The sequence below is a fragment of the Prionailurus viverrinus genome, chromosome A3 (genome assembly GCF_022837055.1).
Source record: "Prionailurus viverrinus isolate Anna chromosome A3, UM_Priviv_1.0, whole genome shotgun sequence".
Classification (NCBI taxonomy): Eukaryota; Metazoa; Chordata; class Mammalia; order Carnivora; family Felidae; genus Prionailurus; species Prionailurus viverrinus.
The window spans coordinates 51,592,522-51,619,157 of record NC_062563.1 but is presented as its reverse complement, the minus strand read 5'-3'; the positions used below and the strand labels follow the sequence as shown (position 1 = coordinate 51,619,157).

The following is a 26,636-nucleotide window of genomic DNA, read 5'->3' as shown; positions in this document are numbered from 1 at the left end:
CTGGGAAGAAGTTGCTATTGATTTATTAGTCTTTCATTGATATCTTTGCTACAAATGCTATAAATAACAGAAAAGACTAATCTCTACTTGTGTTCTTTGAGGATGCCTTTTGCTAAAGCAGTTGAGAGGAAGCCCAGGAAAGAGGAGATGGGAAAGAGGTGAGATTCTGCCACCTGGCTGATCAGAACCTCCATGGGCACCTGAACAAGGAGGCACATTGAACCTTCCCTCGTCTCCCCTCTGGCCTCCAGGTATAACCCTGAGCTGACCAACAGCCACACTAGTGTGTGGTGTTGTGTGAGAATGTGTCCATCAGGAGCATCCTCTGCTGGATAGAGAGGGACTGTCCTGTTAGATCTGTCTGTAGGGGAAGGAACCAGAGATGGGTAGGGTGTCATGGGCAGCATCAGGGGAAGGACAGGAGGTATGAGATGGTAGAAGTCAGTGTAAAGAAGTCATCAAATAGAAGGAGAGAAGCAAAGATAGAAGGCAGGGCACACACACACAGTCTTAGCCATTTTTCTAAGGAGCAGGGGATAAATGGGGGTTAGAAGGAGGTGGGAGGGGAACTGTCTGTCTCGGGGGGGGGGGGTCTTGCATTCGGTTGGGTTTCTGCATGGCCAGCAGTGGTGGCTGCCCCAGACCCTGTGGGCCTGTGGGTCCCACAAGGAGGATCTCCCATGGTGGAGGACAGGGTAGGTGGGGGATCTGTGGGCCCCTTTCCTACAGGATGATGATCCCTGCACTTTGCCTGGCCTGGCAGAGGACAATCCCCAGGTGGTAGAGAAGGGAAGTTAGTCACATGCTTCTTGCAGGAGCTCCATCGCATGCTGCAGCTGTCTCCCATGAAGCAAGCTATTGCTGGTGCCCGCGGGGACATCTTTGGCCTGCTCTGCCCCTTACTCTGCTTCTGTGTACCCATTCACTCTCCACACAAAGCAGCTGTTCCCTCCTACCTCGTCTCATGCAGGCCTCTGTCTCCTCTTCGCTGATGACAGGACCACCCCCTGAGTCTCTCTTACTCCTTCCCTTGCCCCTACATCTCTTCCCACACAGTAGCCAGAGTGATCCTGTTAAAATAGAAGTCAGACTCTGCTAGTCCCAGACTCAAAACTCCCCAGTGCCTCCCATCACTGGGCACAACTGAGAGCCCATGATGGCCTCTAAGGCCCTGACCACTCACCCCACTACCAGTTCCTCTGCTATCACTTTCTCCCCTCCTGTCACTCACCAGGCAGGCTCCAACCTCAGGATATTTGCACAGGCTGTTCCCACTGCCATGTCACCCTCTCAGTGAAGCCTTCACTGACTGATGACTCTACTTAAAACTGCAGTCTTGCCTTCCCCAAGTACTTCCTGTTCTCCTCCCTTTATTATTTGTTCCCTAGAGGACTTCTTAACATTTAGCCTTCTCTGTATTTTATTTGTATATTTTGTTATTGCCTGTCTTTTTGCACTCAAATTTGAGGCCCTGGAGAACAGGGATATTTTCCCACTTTGGTTGCTGCTGTAACCTCATATTCAGGAATGGTACTTGGCACATCAAGTCCTCAACACATACCTGAGTGATTGACTGGAAGACCACCCTGAGGAAAGTCTGCTGGCCCTGGCTTCTGGGGCCTTTTGAAGCAAGGGGACGTCCCCATGATTTACCCCTAGGCCTTTGACCTTTTTCCCCCAGGATGGGAAAATTGCTCCCCAGGGGAACCTCCAAGAATCACTAGGGGGTGAAATTGTCTTTCATTCCCTAATTTCTCTCATGGGAGCTCACAGGAAACCTTAAATTATAAGGCCTCTCTTTTGCCCTATACTTGATGACTCTCAAAGCTAGTTCTGTCTAGAATATTCTAAATAGAGGGATAAAAAGAGAGAGAGAGAGAGAGAATCCACAAGCAAGGCTTTTCTTTGCTCACTCTCTGCTCTGTTGTCAGCACCAGATGGAGAATGTGGCCGTGGTGCAGGCTAATTTATTTATTGATTAAAATGCTTACAAAACTCAGCATGTACAGCCAGGCTGAACATTCAATTAAAAAGCCTGAAATGAAAATTCAGAACTGCTGAATGACAAGTAGGATGTGCAGAGCCAACTAAGAGAGGAATAAAATGATAAAGCTTAAAGCAGGAAGGATTTGTTCTGTTCATTCATTTTGTCCTTTCTTCTGTAATTTGGAAACCGGAAAGTACTGTGGCCTATAGTGCATAGTTGATGAGCAAATGAGTAAGTGAATGAAAGCTTGCACCATGTCTGATGATAGCTATTCCACGGGGCAAGAATGTGGGAGGGATGAAGATTTTGATGGTGGGCACAGGTGCCCAAGTCCATGCACACCAGGGACGGGGGACAATAGGGACCATGAGGTATACTCCAGAGGTGTTAACGTGGGTTTTGCACCACATTGGTCCTTGAGTGAGGAAAAGACTGAGATGCAATGGTCCAGGGATGCCAGGCATCCCTCTCCACAGTGGATGGCCAGGGCATGATGGGTAACGGTCCAGTAGGAAGTCATTCTTTCTTTATTCATCTGCCTCTTCCTCCTGTGCCTTCTGTCTTAAAGCTGAATGACTCTGGTCTACAAGGAGAGTGCAGGCTTCCACAGCTCTTTTGTCAGACGTGAGAGCACGGCCCACCAGCCCACAGTTCCCCTGACCCTCTCGGGCTCCTGCTAAGCTGGAACAACCCCAAAGAGGCAGAGTGAGGGCCCTGGTCTCACAGCCCATCGGGGGTGCTGGGTGGTGGTCGATTATGAGGGTCAGACCCGGTCCACTGCTGGCTCGGCCATCTGCCACTTTAGGGATGCTGGCATCTTCCCAACCCTGTGTTAGGTTCAGCTTCCTCCTCTGTACAGGGGAGAACAAATACTTCAGAGGTAGCGGAATTATGCAAGGTTGCGTATGCAGTGCCCAGTATGGTCAATTCTCAATAAATAATAATTGCTACCTCTGTACTTGTGAGAATGCCAGCTTATGTGTCAGACCGTAAGTTTGTCTAAAGACAGGAGGCAATCAATAGGGGGATTGTCCTGGTCCTCTGCACAGACCAGGTCTTTGGGAATCACGGAACATTTGCATCTCTATACACACTTGTCTTGTGCATATGTGTGTGCAGTGTATGCGGTGTGTCTGTGCATGTGCAGTGTCTGTGCATGTGTGTGATGTGTAGAGTTTGTGTCTGTATGTGTGTGGTGTGTGTTTAGAGTGTATATTTTAGGTGTATTTATGTGTTTAGGGTGTGTGTGCATGCAAGCATGTGAGCGAACACACACTCAGTGTCTCCCTTGTCCACAGGGGCTGCTGGCTCCTTTGTCTCATCTCGAGTATGCAGGGACGGTTCACTTCAGGAGAGGACAGCTCTGCAGAGTGATAGTGTGAGGACACATCTGGATGAAGGCGTGCCCAGAGCAACTAGACGAGCTGCCTCCACAGCGAGTCTACCATCTGCATGTCCACCATCCCCAGGTGCTCCCGTGGCCCAAGTGTCCCCCAACCTGGGCCAAGCAGGGGCCACGCCGCTTCTCTGCACAGAAGTACTATCTAGTGTTTAACTCAGCTGGATTGTTTATGAGGAGGATAGTGATTTAAGTGTCTTTGTAAAGCTGTCCTTTCACATCACAGCCCATCCTCCTAGGAGAGGTGGCCCCACAAACATCATCTCCCTGTCCTCATTCTGGCCCTGTCTTGCCTCTCCAGAAGGCTTGACAAGTTTGGACCAAACAGATTTGTTCTCGAGGGTATGCCTCCAAATCACTGCTAACTCTCTAGAGGCTGAAATGTGTTGCTCCTTCCAGCGCTCAGCCTGTCCCTCACTCTGACCCTGAGTAGGTTGTCCTTAGTGCCTCCAAGTCCTGTCAGGAATCCACACAGATGGCCCATTCTGTGTTTTCTTCCCAGAGGTTTTAGTGTCTGAAGGTTCTAATGACTATCTTCTCCCCTCCCCACCTATCAAGAGCAGAGAGGCAGTAGTGAGTTTATTAGTATTTTCTTCAACTGCTCACCTGAACGTGGGTCCCCCAAAGCTGTCCATGGTACCCAGGAACCCACATGGGGACACTTGCAGTTTGGGGCTATGATGCTTTAGGTTGCTATATATGTTGGTTTGGCATATCTGAATTCTGGGGTTTTTTTTGCAACTTCTATGACCAATGCAAATCTATCTGTGATGTGTCAGTCAGGATGGGACGGGTTGGGCTACAGTTACACAACTGAAATCTCAAGTGGCTTGAAGGAGCAAACTTGTGTCTGTCACTCATGCTCCCTGTCGAGGGGTGGTTTGTGACCTTGCTGCTCAGCCCTATGGTCCCCCCTGGGGTTGAGGACAGTAGTAGATGGCAACACCAGGGCCCACATGGCAGAGAGAAGACAGGTGAACTGTGAGGCTGGGAAGGACAGAGGGCCACACATGTCACAGTGTGGGAGCTGGGGCATGTGCAGCCATGCTGGGGTGGCAGAGGGCCCAAATAGTCTCCCTTTATGGGACTTCAGGCCTTTGTGCTCATTGCATTGAAGATGCCGGGTGCGAGGAGGCAGCCACAGCTAGTTCCCTCACAGCCTGGCCTGCAAGAATCATCCCAGAGATGAATCATCACACAGGACTCTTAGATTCCTTTTCTTCACTCACCAGATTTCACCTTCCCCTCAGAGGCTGAAATTAGTGAAATGGGGGCAATCTGGGGGGGGAGGGAAAATTCTAGTTATCTTGATATTGAATTTGCTACTGAATTATCTAATTTCCTTAAGCTTTAAAAAGTTACCTTAATTTTTCTGAGGAAATTTGGGATAGCCTTGCCAGTTCTGACAGGATGGTTCCTGGGTCTTTGGTGAAGCGCCTCCCCTCCAGGTGCGTGGCTGAGCGAACACGTGGAGCACCATGTGGAGGAAGCGCCTGTCTCCGGCAGGATTAAGTGGAGCTTCACATTTGGTTTGATCGAGGGTGAGCACTGTTCTATTTTAGGGCAAGGCTTTCCTCCTCCAGCTCAAACTACATTTTTAGTTAAGATGATCTCTGTGTAGACTCATAGAGTGCTGAACACTAAAAAATGAAACTTTTTTTTAAGTGAGAATATTTTCAGGCCTAGGATGTGGTAGCCCAGAGGCTTGGTTTGGTGATCCTGAGGTGCTTTATGTTCCCTTCATGAGCTTCAAGGAAGAGAGCCCAGCTCATGTGGCATGAGTGAAGGGGGACTGATCCAGCGAGCTGTCAGGGAGGTGAGCCGAGCCAAGTGCTCAGGCTCAAGAGGCCTGGCTCTGAGACTACCCACGTTGTCAGCCAGGGGCCTCCTGTCCCCTCTCCGTGGTGTCCCCAGTCTCCTTTCTCCTAGCCATGGGGTGTAAGAGGCACCAAGAGAGGCTTCCAGAGACAAGTTAACTGAAGTTCTCACCACCCCTGCTAACCAGAACAGCCTTCTGTTTCATGAGTTGACATTCTTTAGAGCTGCACTGCCCAACACAGTTTAGGGCTATTCAGATTTGAATTTAAAATAATTAATATCAGGTAAAATTCAGTTTCTCAGTCACACTAGCCACTTCTCAAGTGCTTAAGAGCTAGTGACCACCATCATGGACAGCACAGATGTGGTACATTTCTGTCACTTCACAAGGTCTCTGTCCAGTGCTGCCCTGGTTGGTGAAAGGCGTGGTGCAGCCCATCTCTTTGAATCTGGCCATGTAGAGTTGACGGTCTGGTCAACCAGTGTACAGACTCTCCTGGATCAGCTGGCCTCTCTGTGTGTGGTCAGCCCTGGCCGCTCGTCATCAGCCATTGGAGGAGCTTATTTTCAGAGCAGAAGGTAATGGATGTAGAACAGACCTAAAATCTGCTTCACAGTAATGTCGGCCGTGCTCAGTAGCAGTCTGCGGCCACCACGATCCCCCAACATGGAGGCAGGATTATGTAAGGAGAGCAGACACGAGCCCTTGAATCAATCAGCTCAGTGTGGGTAAGCAAACCAGAAAACTAGTATTGAGTTGTATTTGAGTGCTTTGAATCAGTAGCAGCCAAGGAAAACCTGTCCCTTGTGGGAGGGCTCTGCTTCCTGAGCCAGAGCCCAGAGGATACCGGGATTAACAGAACAGGTAACGCCAACCCAGCCCATGTGAAGGGCCGAACTCCAGCCTAAATTTCCATGTTTCTTTTTAAGCAGCTTGCCCTCTCCAAGGGAGGCATTTTGTCACCCCTGATCAGCCCCATGCTTGGTGACAGTGGCAGGTAGAGCCACCTTGGAAAGCATTGAGGAGCACCCTGCTGCCAGCGAGTGGGTGAGTGGGCAGCTGAACTGGGGAGGATGGTGGCAGGTGTGGCCCCAGAGCAAATGTTAGCAGTGGTCCACGCACCTGCCCCCATCCCCTGTGGTGGCTGTGAGTGGTGCAGACCCCCTGGGAAGAGCAGCCGCTGGACAACAGTCTTAGGAGAATGACAGTGGGAAGTTTAGAGACAGCTTGAGAAGGCACAGAGTGAAGTTAGTGAAGTGATGGGTCAGAACCCAAAGCTGCCTGGCTGGTTTCAGTCCTTCAACTTATAAAAAGGAACACTTAATGTGTTCATTAATTAATTTATCAACATGTCTGGTTACTTGAGGACTTCCCAGGCCTTGCGTGATTCTCCACCTGAATGTTATCTGGGTCCATGCAGTGAAATTGCACCTAAGATACTTTTTATTGTTTTGATAATTCTGATCTCTTTGGAAGGAATCCACCATTGGGGTCATGCCGATCTTCTCCTGGATTAGTTCCCAGAGTTGTGATGCTTTAATATATCTGTTCTTCAGCTGGTTTTAGCCTTTGACTGCTTCTTGCTCTTAAACTCAGTGATTTCTACTAAAGTGGAAGCCTATTTCCCAAGGTTCATTGTAGAATCTCACGAGAGGGGGCAGTGCCTTTTCTGTCTACTGCCTGTCGCAAGGGACACTGCCTTCCCCGCACCTGCATTTTCCTCCTCATCTCCTCATAGAGGCGGGACAATGTTCATAAGCCAACAAATGTTTTCATAATTTAAGAACCACAGAAATATATATTTCCTTTTGTAACCTATAAAACACAAGGTTTCCTGCCCTGAAATGTCAAGATAAAAATTAAGGTGGAATCATCAGGGAAAGTTACTTACAACAGGCCGTATTCCATCATGTGGCTCTGTCCAGTGTAGAGGTTTAGAAGACGGCACCTGGCTGAAACACACTCATGCACATCCAGTCAACTGATATTTGACAAAGGAGGCTTGAATACTCAGTGGAGGAAAAAACAGTCCCCTTATAGATGGTGCTGGGAAAATGTTTATTCACATATTAAACTAAACCCGGTCCGTTCTTATATTACTCACAAACATTAACTCCAAATGGATTAAAGACTTAAATGTAAGATCTGACACCATAAAACTCCTAGAAGAAAACATAGGAAAAGAACCCCTTGAATGGGTCTTGGTATGATTTTTTGGATGTGAGACCTAAAGCCCAAGCAGCAAATCAAACATAAACAAGTGGGCCCATATCAAACTAAAAAGCACAACAAAACCTTAACAAAGTGAAAAGACAACTTATGCAGTAGGAGAAAGTATTTGCAGATCATATATCTGATAATGAGTTAATATCCAAAATATATAGAGAACTCATCAGACTCTATATCAAAACATTAATAATCCCTTAAAATGGGAAAAGTACCTGAATAGACACTTTTCCAAAGGAGACACACAGATGACCAATAGGTATGTGAAAATGTGCTCAATATCACTCACCCATCAGAGGAATATAAAAACCACAATGAGATACCACGTTACAAATGTCAGAATAGCTAGGATCAAAAAGATAAGAAGTAAGTGTTGGTGAGAATGTGGAGAAAAGGGAACATGTGTGTACTGTTGCTAGTAATGTAAATTGGTGCAACCACTATGGGAAACAGTATGGAGGTTCCTCAAAAAATTAAAAAATGAGCCACCTCGCAATCTAGCATTTCTGCTTCTGCATATTTTTCCGGAGGAAATGAAAACACTAACTTGAAAGATATATGCACCTCCATGTTCATTGCAGCATTGTTTACAATAGCAGATATGGAACCAACCTGTGTCCATCAATGGATAAATGGATAAAGAAGATGTCATGCACACACACACACACACACACACACACACACACACACAGGAATACTATTCACCCACGAAGAAGGAAATCCTGCCATAGGCAATAACATGGATGGACCTTGAGGGCATTTTGCTAAGTGAGATAAGTCAGAGAAAGACAAATACTGTATGATCTCACTTACATGTGGAATCTAAAAAAAAAAAAAAACCAAACTCATAGAAAATGAGATCAGATTTGTAGTCACCTGAGGTGGGGTAGGGGGTGGTGGATGAAGGTGGTCAAAAGGTACAAACTTCCAGTTATGAGATAAATTAGTCCTAGAGATGTACTGTACAGTATGAGGACAGTGTCCACACTGCTGTGTGATACACAGAAAAATTGTTAAGAGAATAAATCCCTGAGTTCTCATTGTAAGGAAAAAAAAGCATTTTTTTCTTTTTGTATCTCTATGAGGTGGTGGGCATTAACCAAATTTATCATGGCAATCATTTCTCAGTATGTGTCAGCCCAGCCACTATGCTATATATCTTAAACTTGCATAGTTCTGGGTGTCAATTATATCTCAATAAAATTGAAAGGAAGAGAGGAAGGTACCTGGGTGTCAGGGAGCACAGCCAACCTCCAGGAAGGGCAAATGGGGCTTCTGTGGCCTGTGGCCCAAGAAGGGCCCTAGAGAAAGCACAGAGCTGTGGCCAGCTGTGTCAGCAAGGCCATGGGGAGGGTCCTGAAGCAGAGGTGGGGTCTGGGCTGAAATGAAGAGCAGGGAAGGCGAGAGCAGAGAGAGGGTGGTCTGTACCAGGAGTGGGGGCATGAGTGTAGGCAAGGGTTCCAGTGGTCTCGTAGGCAGACTCCCACTGCCCATATGAGTGAGTGTGCTGAGCTCTGGCAGCAGGAGCCAAGAAAACAAGAACTGCACAGGATGTTTCTTAAAGGCATCATGCTTCGTATCAAAAATAAGCAACCCCCTAAAAGAAAAACAAAACACCTTGCATTGTTATAACTAAAAGCAGTCAAATGAGCTGTTAAAAGGCAAAGGAAAGAAAAACTTGCATCAAGGATGGTGCTGAAACAGAGCTGTGTTTCCTTAGGAGGTAACCTTCCACACATCCCCCTGGAACTAGCTAGGTGAGCACAACACTCAGTGACAAGTGCTCCTGGGTCCAAGAGGCCTGGGTGGGACTGTCCAGGAATACCAGCCTCCTCCAGCTCTGTACCCACCCTACCACTGGGCAGGGTGGCCAGAGCCATGATGAGTTAAGTCCAACTTCTTTGCTGTGGCACTTCCTAGACCTGGAACCGACAGGCCATGCCGACCAGAAAACACCTGCACAGGTGCTTCATGCTGGAGCCCACTCCTTTGTCCACCGGCCTTTGCCTTCTCACAGGAAAATGTGTGTTGGCATTCCCTCAGTTGCTTTTGGTTTAAGGCAAGGGATGCAGTAAGCCGTGCTCCAGACGCTGGTCCTCCTTTCTGTGTCCCTGTGATGATATCCTGGGGGTATTTTCCAGCAGATGTGTTGCATCTGGTGTTGAGGCGGTACTGTTGTGTGGGATTCCCTGCGTGTCATTTCTGTATGGCGCAGAGCTGGGAGGCCACTAAGGAAGCTGCTGCAGGGGTCCATGGGTACTGATGGCCAGAAGTAGGCTGGTGGCAGCTACAGTAGAACAGATGTTGATCCCCCGAGAATGTCCTTCAGATTGTCTGAATATACTCTTCATGGTACTCCTCAGCTCCTCCTGCTATTACAGTTGACTGAAGATGGATGAGAGCGGAATGCCTTGGCAGGCCTTCCTGACTCTCACCCAGTTTGTACACAGGGTCTCATCAATTCCAGAGCAGGCTGTCACTCTCCATTCCTTTCTGCGCAGCAGCTTGCAGCCACAGCCTGAAGGGGGGACATGTGCGTCCAGGCAGTGCCCCTGAGAAGCCACTTGCTGGAAGTGGTCTCAGAGGCCAGGGTGCCCGGAGCCATAAGGGAGACAAGTGGCAGACAGAATGGAAGGAAACCCATACAGAAGTCCCTCTCGTGCCTGGTGCTTCACTGAGTGCGGCCCCTTTGGGCTCCTTCCCCAGCTGCCTTATTCATGGGTGCAGTATTTATTGGGCTCTCACTGATCCAGGCATTTCAGAGTTCATTGCGACTTCAGGAGCGACTCTGATGGGCTCCTCTCAGCCACAGTGGGATGTGTTAGGGGTGTTATCTGCCCTCACGCTCTGGCTGACTCATCTAACATCAACAGGAAGCAGATATCACATCATCTATATATTGCTTACAGAGAAAGCTGTGCTTGGCAGGATCCATGAAAGGAAGGAGAGATCTCTTCTCTCAGAAGAGATGCAGAATCAGCAAAGCTCAGTCCCTGAGGAGTGTAAGGATAGAGGCTGGGCCAAGGGACACAGGGAGGGTGTCCCTGCACAGGGGCTTGTAGCAGCCTTGAGATACTGTGCTGGCTCCTGTGCCATCCAGTCCCTCACAGGACCGTCTGTCCTGCCTTGAGAAACCTGTGCTCCAACAGCACTTGGCAGAGCCCTTTGACTCCTCCGTTGCTGAGCTTTGAGGACAGGTTGTGCACACAGCAGAGGGCATGAGGGCAGAGCCAAATTAAGGTGGTTTCAGGAAAAATGCTTTTAGAGAGGCTGGCAGGAAATTGTTTTTCACTGGGTTCCCCTCTCTGTCATGAGAGGCCTTCATACTAAAGGTGGAAAGATGAAGGGACTACGCTTGCCACTCAGACCCCCTTCGTAGCACCCTGATGACATGATGCATCATGAGATAAGCAGGTGTTACTGTGCACGGAGGTGCATTTCTCCAGGTAAGGCTCCAGGCCCTGTCTCCCTAACCAGGGCCAGGACCTTTGTGACAGGAAGAACCTGCTGCAATGATGCACTGTGGTTTGCAGGGCCGTTAGATGCCTCTGCTTCCCATTCCCTGGGGAGGGAGGAGGCCTCTGTCCGTGCATGCTTGACCTGCTCCATGGGTGTGTTCTCTGACCTGGTACTGTAGCTGGTGGTATTCTCCAAGCAGGAAGCTACATGCATTGACCATGGCCCACTGTGATTTAAGTACCCAGGATGACTTCACAGTTATCAGTCAGTTGACTCCAAGTGTACTCCATGACCTAGGACATTATGTAAGACAAATCCAAGTTGAAATGGCAGGATCATGTCTCTTGTTGTTTGGGGACTCCTTTAGGGGATGGTTCAGGAAGGAACTTAAAAACCACAGGGCTGTTTGATAGATTGGTTAATAGTCTTTCCACCTGGATTGCCACAGTTGGTATGTGTTTTGAATAGATAGTGAGAGCACTGAAGCTTGGCTTGTGTGTGTGTGTGTGTGTGTGTGTGTGTGTGGCACACATGCCACACCCCCCAATAGCTTTGTGATTTTGTCACAGAGGAGTTTTTTGCTCAGTTGTTTGCTGCTTGGTATGTATGGCTTAGGTAACATAGCTAAAGGCACCCGTGGTTATTGCAATACATTTTTAGTTTATAAACGGAGGACTTTTTTTTTTTTTTCAACGTTTATTTATTTTTGGGACAGAGAGAGACAGAGCACGAACGGGGGAGGGGCAGAGAGAGAGGGAGACACAGAATCGGAAACAGGCTCCAGGCTCCGAGCCATCAGCCCAGAGCCTGACGCGGGGCTCGAACTCACGGACCGCGAGATCGTGACCTGGCTGAAGTCGGACGCTTAACCAACTGCGCCACCCAGGCGCCCCTAAACGGAGGACTTTTAATGTGCATTTCTTGATTCTCTGTGTAATCAACAGTTCTTTCTCTCTCTCATAGTGGCTAGAAATAGAAAAATATTTGTGTCTGTCATTCCATTCATCAAATAATGTTCACATTTGGTTTCCATCGCTGGGAGATGTGTATTTGGAAATTGAATATACATAAATACATTTTCACAAATTGAGCTTTTAGGTAGCCAAATTGATTTAACTCTTAGATCCATGTTGTAATGTATGACATTGGAGGTATTCTGCTAAAATCATTTCAGGAGCATTCTGCCAGGTGAAGTTAGGAAAGGTATAATTTTGAGGGCAAGCAGGATGTCGCTCCTCTGCTCAGCTCTCTTGTGTGCTCTGTGCTATCATTTGGAACAGATGCATTTTTATCCTAAATGCAATGGATGGTTGAAGGATGATTTAGTACTTGATTATTAGGGATCAAGTGTATGGAAATACCTTTCTGATTGATGTACCCTGGTGGTTGTTGTGTTTTTCTTTGGCTTCACTTTGAAAATATCACTGATTCCAAGTGATGAATGAGTCACATCACGTCTAATCATATGGCACAACCAGTGAACTTTCCTTAAAAAGTGACCTGTCCTGTTACTTATTATTATTTTAAAAATTTTATTGAGTTTCCTCATTCCTCCCTACCCTACCTACTCCCTTCTAGTGGATGGGACACAGTCACATAGACTTTAGAGTTGGTATTTTCTATAAGTCACAAGGTTATCCAAATCGCCACCTTGCAATGGTGAGTCCAGGCCAGAAGAGTCCAGCACTGTTAGTGCTATTTGTTGAGCTGACCTGGGCATCATAAGTGCCTGCTCCAGAAGGGAACTGTCAACCAGGGGAACACTGGGGTAAGTGTTTCTTGGTTTCTTTTTGTGTTTTTGGTTTGAAAATATATCACCTATCCAGAACTGTCAATTTGGTTAGTTCAATATCAAAATACCTTACAAAGAAATGAAACATAAAAAGCCTAAGGGATGAAAATATAGCACAGCTCAGGTTCTAAGTCTTGTTCCCTTTTCTTGTGGACAGGGTGCTCATTCAAAGTTGCTTGTACCTCTGTAATAATTCTGACAAGTTCAGATCTTGGATTTTTATGATTTTTTTTATTAGGGTAAAATACACGTAATACGAAATTCACCATTTCACCCATTTTAAGGCATACATTTCAATGGCATGTAGCACATTTGCAGTACTGTGCATACATCACCTCTGTCTGGTTTCAGAGCCTTTCAGCAGCCAAAGGAGCTCTCTGCCCATTAACTTGTTCATCCCCAGTCCTCCCTCCTCCAGCCTCTGGCAACCTCTCGTTTGCTTTCTGTCTCTATGAATTCCACCACTCTGAAGCAGAGTCATGCAGTATTTGTCCTTTGGTGTCTGGCTTCTTTCACTTTGCATAATATCTTCAAGATTCATCCATGTTGTAGCATGCATTAGAATTTCATTCCTTTTTAAGGCTAATATTCCATTGTACATATACACATTTTGTTTATCCATTCATCCACTGATGGACATTTGGGCTGCTCCCGCCTTTTGGCCATTGTGAATCGAGCTTCACTGAACATTCCTATATGAGTATTGGCTTGAATACCTGTTTTGAATTCTTTGAGGTATATACCAAAGAGTGGAATCACTGTGTCATATGGTAATCCTCTCTTATAGAGGAACTGCCCCATTGTTTTCCACAATAGCTCTTGGCTTTTTTTTTTTTTTTTTTGTAGTAAAGTGGAAGAAGAATAGAGACCAGGTGCTATGGGTGGGCATGTTTATAGCATTAAGAGGCAAAAGGCAAGGATCCCAACTCAAGCACATACCCCAGTAGGGGATATGTGTCCTGTGTTCATCAGCCTCCTCTGTGTGCAAGGACTGGGCTCTGAAGAACAGAGGGATCTGAAGAAGGGTTAGGGAACTTGTTTGTGCCAACATCCTCACCCCTGGTGTGGTATCAGGATCTCTCTTTCTCTTGACGATGCCCAGGCCTTATCCCAAATTAACTAAATACACATCTCAAGGGCAGAGCCTGGCATCTATTTCCTGCTGCATTTGTTGTTAATACAGCTGATCATGGTGCACAGCCAAGGGATGAGAACTACAGCTGAAGTGTCAGATTTTAAGATGTGTTCATTGGAGACACTGATACACGACGAAACCAAAGGTCACACCTGAGTGCTTACCACATGCCACACTGCTCTCCACCCTTGATGCTTAGTGTATCTGGTAGCCCTCACAATAGCCTGATGACATAAGTGTCATTATTATCATCCTTTGCCAAAGAGAAAACAGAAGCCCAGAAAGGCTATGTACTTAGCTGTGTTGAAGCCCTGGGGCTCCAGCTGGCAGAAGGGCTCACTACAGCTAGCTCTAGCTACCTCTTAAGTTTAGCATCCTCAGGAAAGGTGGGAAGGAAATATTCTGGGAGGTTAGTGGACAGAAATTGATTCTCCCCGCTCACAAAATAGACACCTTTCTCTGGGTGTTGGTGTTTGCCTTAAGGCCTGAAAGCTGATTGGAGTTTATTTGTAGAGATGGAGAGTCCACCACCCCAGAAGAAGTGGCAGGTGAGCAGAGGAAAGGGGCTTGGCATTCTGGGAGCATTTGATGTGGGCTTAGCTAGAGCAAAGGGGTCTGAAGAATGATGGGGGAGAAGACATTTAGAAAGGTGCTCTGGGGCATCATATGTAAACTGAGGTAATTGGACTTTGTTTTGTAGTGTGTGAGAGAGACAGTGGAGGTTTTGGAGCAGGGCAGAAGGTGACCAGAAAGAGTTCCAGAACCACCTGAGCAGTGGCACAGCAGGAGAGGGAAGAGGCTGTGGGGAGCAGGGGGCTCCTGAGCACCTGGGCCAGTGTGGCTTTGGGGACACCACAGTGGCAGAAGGCAGCAGGCCTGAGCATTTACTGAATGTGGCTGTGAGGTGGTGGGAGGAGGCATAGGTGACACTGGGCTATATAACAGGAAACTAAGGACAGGGGCTCAAAAGTGACACTGGGTCATATATGTGGAAGGCAGCCTATTTAAGGGAGCAGTATTTGGAATACAGTTTAGAAGAATTTATTTTTCCTGAACTAGATAAATTGATGAATCCTCAATTATCCTAGTGTCTCAGGATTCCAAAGAATGGATCTTTTGAAGAGATAAATCCCATGGATCTTTTAAAAATGACAATGATAATGCTTTGGTGTAGCCAGGTGAGCAACGAAGGAGGTTAGAGGACAGGGCCCCACTGGGAAAGTGGGTCAGCCCTCAAGGCCTGACCTCTGCCTTTACCTCCCTACAGGGAGGAATTTCTCTAGCCTGTGAATATAACTGCTAACTTATTCACCGTTATTATTCCTGCCACCTCATGAATAATGTCTCCACCTTCATTTGCATGTGTCTGTCACTTTGCTTGGTCTTTAAAGACTGTGTATAAATTTGTAAATTACTTCTTCTTTACATGCGTAAGGCAAATGCTCCTTAATGAATCATTTGATGAATTTCTTAAAAAGTGAATAATCGTCTTCACCAGCCAGATTCTTATTCTGTAAATTCTTTTGCCAGCTTGGTTTTGTTTAATGTGGGGTATAACTGTACTGGCATCAAATTTTTGCCCATGAATAGGAGAATCAGTCCGTGAATAGGACTACCAGTATATTAGACAGGCCCATCACAGACCTGTTGGTGTTGGTAGGACATAGAACAAAGCTAAAACATCACTGGTGACTGTGAGAAAGTTACAGCATCACCCTTTGTGACTGTTATTTCCAGTTAAGCCTTTAGTTTTAGAACTGCCAGCACCCATTCCAGAGGTGTGCTGTCCAGTAAGGTAGCCCCCAATCACACTTGGTGATGGCTGCCATATTGGACAGTGCAAACACAGAGGGTACTTACTGATGCAGACAGGTCCATTGAGGCAGCACTGCTGTAGAATAATGAAGACAAAGGCCACAGACTTTACTGGACTGAGTGTTATTGGCAAAAGGTTTTGTGTTATGATTTATTCTTTAGGATTCCCTTTGCTAAGTGTGAACCCCAAAGTCCCACAGGGCTGTCTGTCTCTCCATAATAAGGCAGAAGGGCCCTGGGTCCAGCCCCAAATTTGGGCTGTTAACTGAGTAATACTCATCAAACAATTGACTCAGCAAGGTCAATTCTTTGTCCCTTGACTCTTAAAATTCTCCTTGTGATTAAAAGCAAAGCAAAATAACCCTCTATCACAGTAGGGCAGTTTGAGGAAAATGATAGTTTCTACCTATAGAAGACACTCACTTATGCTACGAGGTAGCAAGAAAGTATCTGGGGATGAAAACATGCAAAACAATGGTCAGTTTTTCCTGTGAGCAGAGGGGACAGTGAGTACGTGTCTCACAGATGTCAGAAACTGTTACCCACGAGAACACACTTGCCAGGTCATGGTCTGCAGGGGCTCCTCCTGTCTTAGTTGCTGTTCTCCCATCCAGAGCTCATCTGTGTGCTCTTCCATTTCATTGTATGTGGCTCTTGTGGCCTTTGGGGAGGTAGAGAGCTAAGAGCTTTGGGCTGCATTGGCACAGAGGAGCCTCTGTTGGTGCAGACACACTCATCCTGGAAGGCTGTTCACTTTTTCATGTCAGGACTTGATCTAAGTACCAAGCCACCAGCCACCAGAGCATCACCCATTACCAAAGCAGGTATATCTCTGCTCCCATGTCACACTAGAGAATGGGAAACCATTTGAGATGTATTTGAAGGTTTTGGGTTTTTTTTTTGGTCTGTATGAGATTTTATGCAAATATATCAGATTTTTTGCCTACATTGCAAAGATTTTTAATACCTAGGGATTTGATGCGATTAAAAAATAATTTTCCAGCATGCAGTTCTAAAGCAGAAAAAAAATGAAGACTTCAAAGGAGAAAGGACAAGATGGAACTTTAGGAGGTGTCCAGAGCTGGTTTTGTTGAATTTGAGGGCTTGGCTAAGGGTCCATCAGTGTCTTGCTTCTTGGTCTTCATCCCTCACAGCAGTTCTTCACAGCTAAGCAGTGATCATCACTGTGGGGCTTCTCTCTGAGGGTGTAGTGGACATGAAGAGGATGGGGAGGAAAGGGTGAAGCTCACATTTTTCTGGATTCAGAACTGAGGCTGGCACTGGGGAAATTCCCATGTGATAATGGCTGGTTCTGTGCCTCCATCTGGTGGAGAGGTCAGTGCTTGGTGGTTCTTCAGATGCTGGTCCCCTGCCTGTAGCAAGTGAGCAACCAATGGGTATCGATGTCACTGTGACCATTGCTACACAGGTGGTCTTTAGCAACAGTCCTTGGCATGCTGAGAACTTGTCGCCTACCTTAGAGACTCCACACCTTTTGCTTTTTTTAAAAATCAACTTTGTTTTACAGGGCAGTTTTAGGTTCACAACAAAATCGAAAGGAAGGTACAAATATTTCCCATTACCTGCACCCCCACCCCACATGACCCTCCCCCACTATCAACATCTCCCACCAGGAAGGTACATTTCTTACAATCAGTGAACCTGCATTGACACATCACTGTCACCCAACGTCCAGGATTTACATTAGGGTTCTTGGTGTTGTACATGTTATGGGTTTGGACAAATGTATGATGACCTGTTTCCATCATTGTAGTATCATATAGAATACTTCCACTGCTCTAAAAATCCTCCTATTGATCCCCCAAGCCCCTGGAAACCACTGATCTTTTTACTGTTCTCTGTATTTTCACTTTTTCCAAGTGTCCTGTAGTTGGGATATACTGTATCATACTGTATCGTCATACTGTATATAGCCTTTTCAGATTGGCTTTTTTCACTTAGCAATATGCATTTATGGTTTCTTCGTATACTTTTGTGGCTCTGTTTCTTTTTAACGCTGGATAATTTTCCATTGTCTGCATGTTTGTTTATCCATTCACCTACCAAAGGTGCTTCCAAATTTGGGCAGTTATGAATAAAGCTACTATATACATCAGTGTTCAAGTTTTGGGGGGCCATAAGTTTTAATCCTCTATTTCTATAGTATTGGTCTCATGAGACCACAGGGGCACTTGGATGTGCTTTCTGGCGAGGTGAACTCATGGAGTGGCAGTTCTTGTTCACCAGCTGACAGTGGTTTTGTATCAGGTCTTGCCCATGGTCAGCACCATTGACCCTGACTCTGTTCCCAGTCCTGGAGAGTTAATTCCAGGGGAGAAGGGGCAAAGGGAGGAGGGTCCTCATCTCTCCCTCTTCACCTGTTGAACCTCAGTGAGGAAGCTGTCTGATTTAGTCCTAGGGAGGGCACCCCAGCCCCACTCCCCCCGACTTCCCCAGCTAACTGGGTCAGAGCGTGGCATGGTGTGGTTTGGCAAGTGGCTGGCCCAGGTCACAATAAGGACTCAGTTTTGGTCCAGTTTCTGCCAGGCTTTTCTCCCCATGTTCTGATGCTATTTCTAAAGTATAGGACAGTTAGAAAGTCCTCTTTGGTTTCTGTCAGCTCTTGTCCCTGAGAAAAGAGAACTGACCCATGTTTGAATGACTTTAGTTGCATAGTATTAGTTCTTATTTTTATACCACAGTATTAAAATAAGAGGGATGCCTGCCTTTTGAGAAGAAACCTTTTGAAGCACGCACTCTGCTTATGCCTGCCTTCCTGGTATCCTGGCACTAACTGGGCAGTACGTGCTAGGACTTAAGGACCTCATCTGTCTGGGGTTTAGATTCCTCAGGGAGGCAACTAGATGGAGTCTGGGTCAAAAGGAAAGATGAGTGTGGCCAGCAGTGTCTCATTCAGCTTGAGAACTGAGGGGTCTTGGGCAGCTTTTCTGCCTTTACTGACCAAAGGCACAAGCAAGGGGCAGACCTGCGTTTGACGGGAAGTCAGATACTGCAAAGTGGAGAAGAATGAGGCTGCTAATGACCCTTAGTTGCCTTCTGTCTTACTAAACCATGAGCAGGCTGAATTTCGGTATACAATAAAGCTCCCTTTACACGGAAAAACCATTCAAGTGATACCGAGAGTGAGAGCTGAAATCCTTGCCTAATTTCAGATTAAGCAAAACATAAGCATTTGGCAAATGCCAAGATTGTAAAGTTGTGCAAGCAGAAGAATCACTTTGAAATTTGAAGCGCAGCCCCAGATGTTTGGGAGTATTTCCATTCGGCTGTTCCTCCTAGCGTGACTGGCTTCATACCTCCCAGACACTGAAAATCCATTCCTGAATGTTTGCTCTTTGCCAGTTTATTGCACATGCCATCTACGAAGAAGGAGTACCACTGAGTGCCAGTTGATTAAGAGAGAATTGTGTTAAGGGGGGAGGAAGTCAGGATTGCTCTCAAAATACTCATTTGTCAGTGATTGAATCGCAGCACTTTTGAGCTCTGTGTTTTGGAATTGGTGGCATAAAGATAGATGTCAGACAACCGGATCTTGCTCTTGTGAGGTGTATTGGTTCAAAGACAAGGTGCCTATTGCCAGACTCTAGTGGGAGTTATACGCATGACAGCATTCAGGGAGCAGCATTTGTTTCTTTAGCTTGGTTGGGGAGATTGGGGTCCCCAGGAAGTGGGAACTGAATCTGCTCTGGTCAGAAACTGGTGCTGCCCTGGACAGCTGCCAGGGGATGCTCAGGTGCTGGTGCTTGTGCATGCTACCATCCCACCTCAAGACAGAGTATAATAGGTGAGCCCCCATTAGCCTGGCCTGAGACCACCCCTCTCTCAAAGGCAGAGTGGCCTGAGAAGAAAGAGGGAGGATTCTGGAATCAAACCCAACTGACATCCAAATGGATTAAATATGCAGTGAAATTTTACTTCAGAACTTCTCTGAGAACATCCTTATTTAAAGTCTCTGTTCCAGAACAGATCAAAAGCATTCATCTCGCTGGGATGAAAGCTGGGAGAGTGAGTTGTGTCTCTGTTCTATGAGCGGTGCCAGGTCTGTGGTGTCTGCCCTGCCTAGTCCAGCAGCTGCAGGCACAGTGACCACTCCTGGCTGAATGCAGATCAGGAGCTCCCCACCCTGCCTGAGGGTGTGTCTTGGTTCCTTCTCCTGTACCTCACTCTTGGCTGTCATCCTATAGATGTTAAATAGGGACAGCAGTACAATTTTGCAAGGCCCAAGGGTTAAGCTTGTTGCGTTATTTGGAATTGAGAAAGAATTGGTCCCTATGGCATCCTGATACAAATTGTACATTTATTTCCCCTTCTCCTGAGCCAGTGAAGGCAGTGGGTGGAAAGAGACAAATGGTCCTCACTGTGTCTGCCTGCAGGCCCAGCAGAGACCCACAGAACACCCAGTGCTCCCCTTTAAATGTCCAGGGCCTAGAGCTTGCATTTACAAGCACTTTGCTTTTCCTCTCCTGCAACTTATTGGTTAGAAAAATACATGTTTCCCATGCCCAAATGGAAGGAGCCCACATGGCAAAAAAGCAACCCCATGGGCTTGTTCTAGGGCAGAAAGTTCCTCTCCACCCTGATCTTCTCTTATTGTGCCTGTTGGTTTTAAACATTAGCTTTATCCCCCTCCCCTCTTTTTAAAATGTGTCGACTTGGGGAACTGGCCAGAGCCAAATGATGTGGCTGGCTTGCTTCTGGGCCTGGCCTGTTCCTCTGTCCCAGACATTCCAGCCAGATCCTTCCTCCCCTCGTCCACCTTCAAGCTTTTTCCAGCCAGGCAAAGGAGGCATTTCTGTCCCCTTGGGAGAGCAAGAGCTAGTAATCACACTGGTCCCATTTTCCTTGCATTTAGGATGTAGAAATCTCCTCTAATGTATATTAAGGGTTAAAGAGGGCAATGACAGGTCCCAACTTGAGCAGCTTCCATTTTAAGTGTTTTATTTTTATTTTGAGAGAGGGTGAGAGAGGGAGAGAGAGACAGAGAGAGAGAGAGAGAGAGAGAGAGAGAGAGAGAGAGAGAAGTCATGAATGGGAGACAGGCAGAGAGAGGGAGAGAGAGAGTCCTAAGCAGGCTCTGTGCTGTCAGCATGGAGCCAGATGTGGGGCTCAAACTCACAAACTGTGAGATTGTGACCTGAGCCAAAATCAAGAGTTGGACACTTAACCAGCTGAGCCACCCAGGTACTCTGAGCACCTTCCATTTTGAATTTTCAGTGGGGCTCTGCCCATCTAAATTTTCAGTGGAACCAAGCCTCTGGGATGGGGAAAGGATGTTTGTGCTAACTGGAATTTCAGGTGGCTAGCACCTCCCACTCCCAGCAAGCTGGAAGGAGGGGAAAAGCAGTGTGCTCTGGCTGCTAGCTTGGAGTTCATAGGTACTCTGATTGCTAAACATGGCCTCTCCACCCCGCACAATTAAATAAAATAGCCTTGGGATTGTTTTCAAATGAGTTGTTTTGCATTACCTGGTCGCACTTTATGACATAATTCCTTCAGACCTGAGGACTACCCCTTAAGTCATCTTTGCATCTCTGCCTCTCATTCCCTATTTGTGCTTGATGGCCAAGCTCTTTCTTCCATGTTCACCCTTCCCCTCTACCTGGCAGATCTCTACTCATCTTTCAAAACTTCACATGTTCCCTGCTCTGTGAAGGCATCTTTGATTTCTCAGGCTGTTGTTTGCCTGTGTCACCCTCCCTTCAAGCTTTCCCTGTGGTCGTGTCTTCATAGACACTGCCACCACTGTGCCATTGCCTCTCTTATCTGGGATTTTGGTAAGGACTGGAATGCATGCAACCATAAGCCTGCAGAGTATGTTTGTGGAATGAAGGTGACTGTTCTCTTTGCCCAGTTTTCCTCACCATTATCCATCGTGCTGGCCCCTGCTGGTGTGGCTATCTCTGGAGGGCTGGTCCTATGGGGAGGGGCCACGTGACAACCCAGAGGAGAGATTTCCTTCCTGTTTTCTGCATAGCTGCTAGTGTCCTCCTGGACTGGAGAGGCAGCATATGAGATGTCAGGTATAACCACAGGGAGCACAAGGCTATCTTTCCTGCTGGTAGAACAGCTCCAGCTGCAGGACCACGTTACTCACATTCTCAGCAATGAGTCACAGCTTCCCCTGCATTTTTGAATCCAAGGCCAGTTTACATGCTATAAAAAGGAGGTTATTCTACCTATCAGATCCGCATTTGTTTTCTGGGAGCACTTTAGTCCTGTCCCAACCTAATCAGAATATCTAAACTCTCTGCTTACTAAATCACCAGAATCAGTTATTGATTCTAGCTCTTTGATGCACAATATACAAAAGTATTGTTCATATGAGATTATTGGTATTCCACTCCTATAAAATGTCAACATAGAGGCAGATGCTACAGGTGAGTAAGCAGTGCCATGCAAATTAATTTATTTCTGGAGGAAAATCAAGCTCTCTAGGCACGGTACTCTGCTGAGCATGTGTAGAGGGGCAGAATGATCCAGGGGTATGACCAATGACCATGGAGTTTAGTTCCAGACTTGGATTTAAATCCCTGTCCTCTTTGACTGTGTACAGTTTTCTCAATATTGCTGAACCTTTGATCTGTAAAATGAGGATAATATTGCCTGCTTTGCTGGGGTTTAAAAAATGAGGATTAGGATGTATGTAATGCATCTATGATTGTTTCCCAAGAATGGCAGCTATTAACGAGAAGTTATAGCAATTTAATGAATATGACCAAGTATCAATAATAAGAAATTGTATTCATGAAAGAAAGACACGTGAACACACAAGATGCTGAGGTGCATGAACATATCTCTCAAATGTTTTTCTGCTGTTCTCTGCATTCTTTGAGGCATGCAGTCAAAAATGGAACTCCAGGGATTCCTGGATGGCTCAGTTGGTTAAGTGTCTTTGACTCAGGTCATGATCTCACGTCGTGAGTTCGAGCTCTGCATTGGGCTCACTGCTGTCAGCACAGAGCCCACTTCAGATCCTTTGTCTCCCTCTCTCTCTGCCCCTCTCCTTCTTATGCTCTCTCTCTCTCTCTCAAAAATAAATAAATAAATATTTAAAAACTATTGGAACTCCAACCTTATATCCTTGGATTCATGTGTAATTAGATTGTTTTCATCGAAAAGCCACACCTTCACTATCTTGCCACTTAATTTAGTAAATTGGTAGAGCAAATGTGGCATTCAAATTTCCTCTTCCTGTCTCCAGAACATCATTCATTGCCAAAGCCAGCATGGATTAGAAACATTTGAAGTGGAAATTAGTTGAGTCAGGGCATATAGTTGTCAAATTTTGGTTATCTTCTTACAGTATTTTAAAAATGAGATTATGCTTTGTTTCCATTTAACAAAGGAAGGGAAATGTTGTTATTGGAGTTTTTATTAAAATAGAAATTTGACAAGCACTCTTCAATGACTGGATGGATTATAGGACATAAGACTAATCAATAGAGGATTAAACGTTGCCAAGCCAATTTAGAAGTCTTGTCTAGATAAAACCGTCTTGTGGCAGCACAGATATGGTAAATATGAATAAATGTGTAACAGATGTCAACCTTGGCCCCCTGCCATGCAACTCAAGGAAAGACAGATTTCTAGAGGGGAGAGGGTCTACTTCCAACTACCATCATGAATGCTGGAAGAAATGTGTGAGTAAGGGGTCAGTCACATGTGGACATCAAAGATTGGCCATGAGAATCTCAAAGCTCTGGTCAAATTCCAGTGGATTACCATAGTTTACCTAACGCCCTGGTGTGGTCAGGACTTCAGGACTTCTGTGAAGGACTTCTGCCATTTTCTGGCAGGTCTCAGCTCTGAAGATGATCAGTCCTGATAATTCAGTATTGAAGCAAATACCACATTTCAAGGAATGGATGGCTCATGGTCTTTTTGTTGTTGTTGTTGTTGTTTGTTTGTTTGTTTGTTTGTTTGTTTTTATCACCTTGACAACTGGAAGGCAGGGTAAGGAAAGAAGGGAAGTGAGTGAAAGGCAGAGGGAGAGAATGTGAGGAGAAGGAAGAGAAGGTAAAGGGTGAGGGAGAGAAGGACAGATAGGTAGACAGAATACCTGGCATGGCTTCTAACAGCCTGGAATCCCCAAATAATAGCAACCCTTTCTCCCTTTGTAGCAGAACTTTGTGTATTTTGCGTTTCCTGTTGAAGTCCTAAATCCACATCCTCCTCCGTAAACCTACCTAGTCTGATGGCAGCCAGACCAGGCATAGGCAAAGCCAAACCTGTGAAGTGGCTCCCAAGGGCAACCTTGGCCTTGAAACGTATGGCAAGAGCCCAGGATCCTGAGCAAAGAAGTGCAAGCGCTCCTTGCCTTGGAGTTGCGCTTAAGTCAGCCAATAAAATTGTCAGTCTTAAGGAAGCTTAGCTTTCTAAATAAGGCTATAAATAATTTCACAAATGGAGCCTGTGCTGTATAATAGTGTGTGCTGATTTTTGAGAGCTACTGCAAGAATAAATTTGCTGAATGAATAAATCTGCAGTAGCCTCCAGTCGAATGTGAAAGGACGAATCCAGTGCAGAAATAACCTTTTAAAAAGGATGTATTAACTGAGCACAAAGGGTACCCACATAAGTGATTTCTAATTCATTAAGGGGTAGACTCAGCTCATTCTTTGGTTTTTCAACAGATAAGAATTCAAATGAGGACCCTTCTCCAGCTTGGAAATCGGGCTTTTGGTGTCTATGTATCTCACCACGTTAGGATATGGGCAGACAGCTTTATTGCCATCAATTAAAGTTCCATGCACAACTCTTGTAATGTTAAGATGAGGCCAAGAGGTGACTTTTCCCTGGCTAGATTGGAATTTAATGAGAGTAGGCAGACATCATAAAAAAGCTAAGTGTGGGATGTGGTCACGGCTGTTAAGCTGTGTTGCAGAGGGATTTTCTTGTACCATGTCAGTGTCTTTATCATCTTACCCCCGGGGTTGTTTCATTAAAATGTTACAGCACAGACAGGAGGGAACTTGCAGAGATCTTGCTGCTTCTGATGGCTGTGCTTGAGCTCACAGAATGCACTCCGGAGAGAGGCCTTAGCTTCCATGCTCAATGCAAGGGGAGGAATGGGGAAGTGTGTGCTTCTGAAGTGGGAAGAAGAACCAGGGGGCCATCAGGATTGTCACCCTAAAGGATGTTCAGTGAGATTTAAAAAAAACTATCCATGTGTATTCCCTGCTAATAATTTGTAGCCCTGCCTCTCTCTCCAGGAAGAATATCATAAGTTGTGGTGGGTGGGCAAAAAATTGAAGCCCCCAATGTAGTGGTCTCCAGTGTGACCTGACTTCATGTGCTTCTGCACCAGGGGCTAGTGAACCTGTATGCCCATGTGGTTTACCTGTGGGTGTTCTTACATGCTTCTAGCAGGAACCAGAGGAAGTGACAAGAACCATGATGGCTGGGCTGGGCTCCCACCCTCCTACAAGTGGTGGTAAAATTTGGAAGAGATAGTGGACATGAAGACGTTGCTCCAAACTGTTAACCTGTTTTATATAAGGTAGTGATTGTTGTTCTCTTAGGTCCCCAAATATCTCAGAGTGCTAACCTTTTGTTTTTTTTTTAAGTTTGTATCTTAATGTTTTTAAGTAGTCTTTAGTATAAACTACCACTGCTGATTCCAGAACATTTTTGTCACCTCAAAAGGAAACCCCATGCCCAGCAGCAGACGCTTCCTGTTCCCTGTCCCCTCAGCTCCTGGAAACCACTAATCTGTTTTCTGTCTCTGTGAAGTTGTGTATTCTGTACATTTCATATAAATGAGATTCGATGATATGTGGTCTGATTTCTTTGACTTAACACAGTATTTTTAAAGTTCATCCTGGTTGTGACATAGCTCACTTCATTTGTTTATAGTCGAATAATAATAATGCATCATGTGGTTATACCACATTTGTTTATCCACTCACCAGTGGACAGGCATTTGGGTTTTCTTACTTTTTGACTATTGTGGGTGGTTTTGCTGTGAATATTCATGTGCAAGTTGATGGGGACAGGTTTTCACAGATCTAGGAGTAGAATTACTGGGTCATCTGGTAGCTCTGTTTAATGATTCGAGGCATCGCCAGCCTTGTTCAGAGTGGCTATACCGTTTCACCACCAGAAAAGTATGAGAGTTCTGGTTTTTCCACATCCTTGATGACATTTCCTATTGCCTGCCTTTATGGTTATAGCCATCTTTGAGGGTGTGAACTGGTTTTGATTAATCTTTTAGATTTTAAAATAATAATGGAGGTTGCAGTCACCACTTACCTTTGGAAGGAAAGCCATGTTGATCATCTAATAATATTTGATCATCGACTAATATTTGTAAAGTGCTAATTAGTCCTTTGGAGATGGTCTTTTAGGGAAGCAAAGTTGGTTTTTTAGCCTGGAATTCCTTGTGGAGAAGCTGTTGATGCCTTCTGGTAGCAACGTAGGTGAAAATTACAATGCTGTGTGTGCACCAGTGATACTAGGAGAGGATGAATGTACAGATGGGAACAGAGCCTGATACAAATCTGCTTCTAATTCTGAGGAACAGCCCTCTTCTTCCCTTAGTATGCAGTGTGTTTGAACTAATGCAGTGTCTGTACATGCGTGCATGTTGGCACACCATCTCCTGGAAGCAACAGTGAGATGTCAGTTCCCCAAACTCTCTCCTCTTCCATTCCTAAACAGTAATGACTCATTCAGAAAAATGTAGTCCCACAACCTTGGCAAGGAAATGGCTATTCTGGGACAGGCCTTTGGCTTGCATTAAGAAATGTTTTAAGAATGTGTTTGTGGGTTTTGTGTTTTGTTTTTTCTAGAGGCTAGAAAGAGGGATGTGATGACTCTTACCAGGCTCTGGAGGTCAGTGTGGGGGTTCTTGGCCATATTTCCTCTGCAGTGCTCGGAAACAACGCACTAGTCTTTAATTTTCCTGAGTTCAGCACCCTACTCCATCCCTGCAGCTGGTATCACAGGAGTGAGGGTGGGTCAGTTTGCACAGAGCCTGAAAGG

The 26,636-nt window shown here is 45.9% G+C and overlaps 1 protein-coding gene across 4 annotated transcripts in view; it reads left to right on the top strand.

The window, feature by feature from the left end:
* SH3RF3 (SH3 domain containing ring finger 3) overlaps positions 1–26,636 on the top strand; it is a 374,857-nt gene that overhangs the window by 160,260 nt on the left and 187,961 nt on the right. The window contains exons 2-3 of one of the 4 annotated variants that reach the window (XM_047853861.1): positions 2,556–2,692; positions 3,286–3,456. The exons of 2 other annotated variants lie outside the window; for them this stretch is intronic. In XM_047853861.1, the coding sequence (XP_047709817.1) occupies positions 3,382–3,456 (75 nt within the window). In that variant the 5' untranslated portion in view covers positions 2,556–2,692; positions 3,286–3,381. The remainder of the gene's footprint in view (positions 1–2,555; positions 2,693–3,285; positions 3,457–26,636) is intronic. One more of the 4 variants, XM_047853863.1, reaches the window with a different exon arrangement.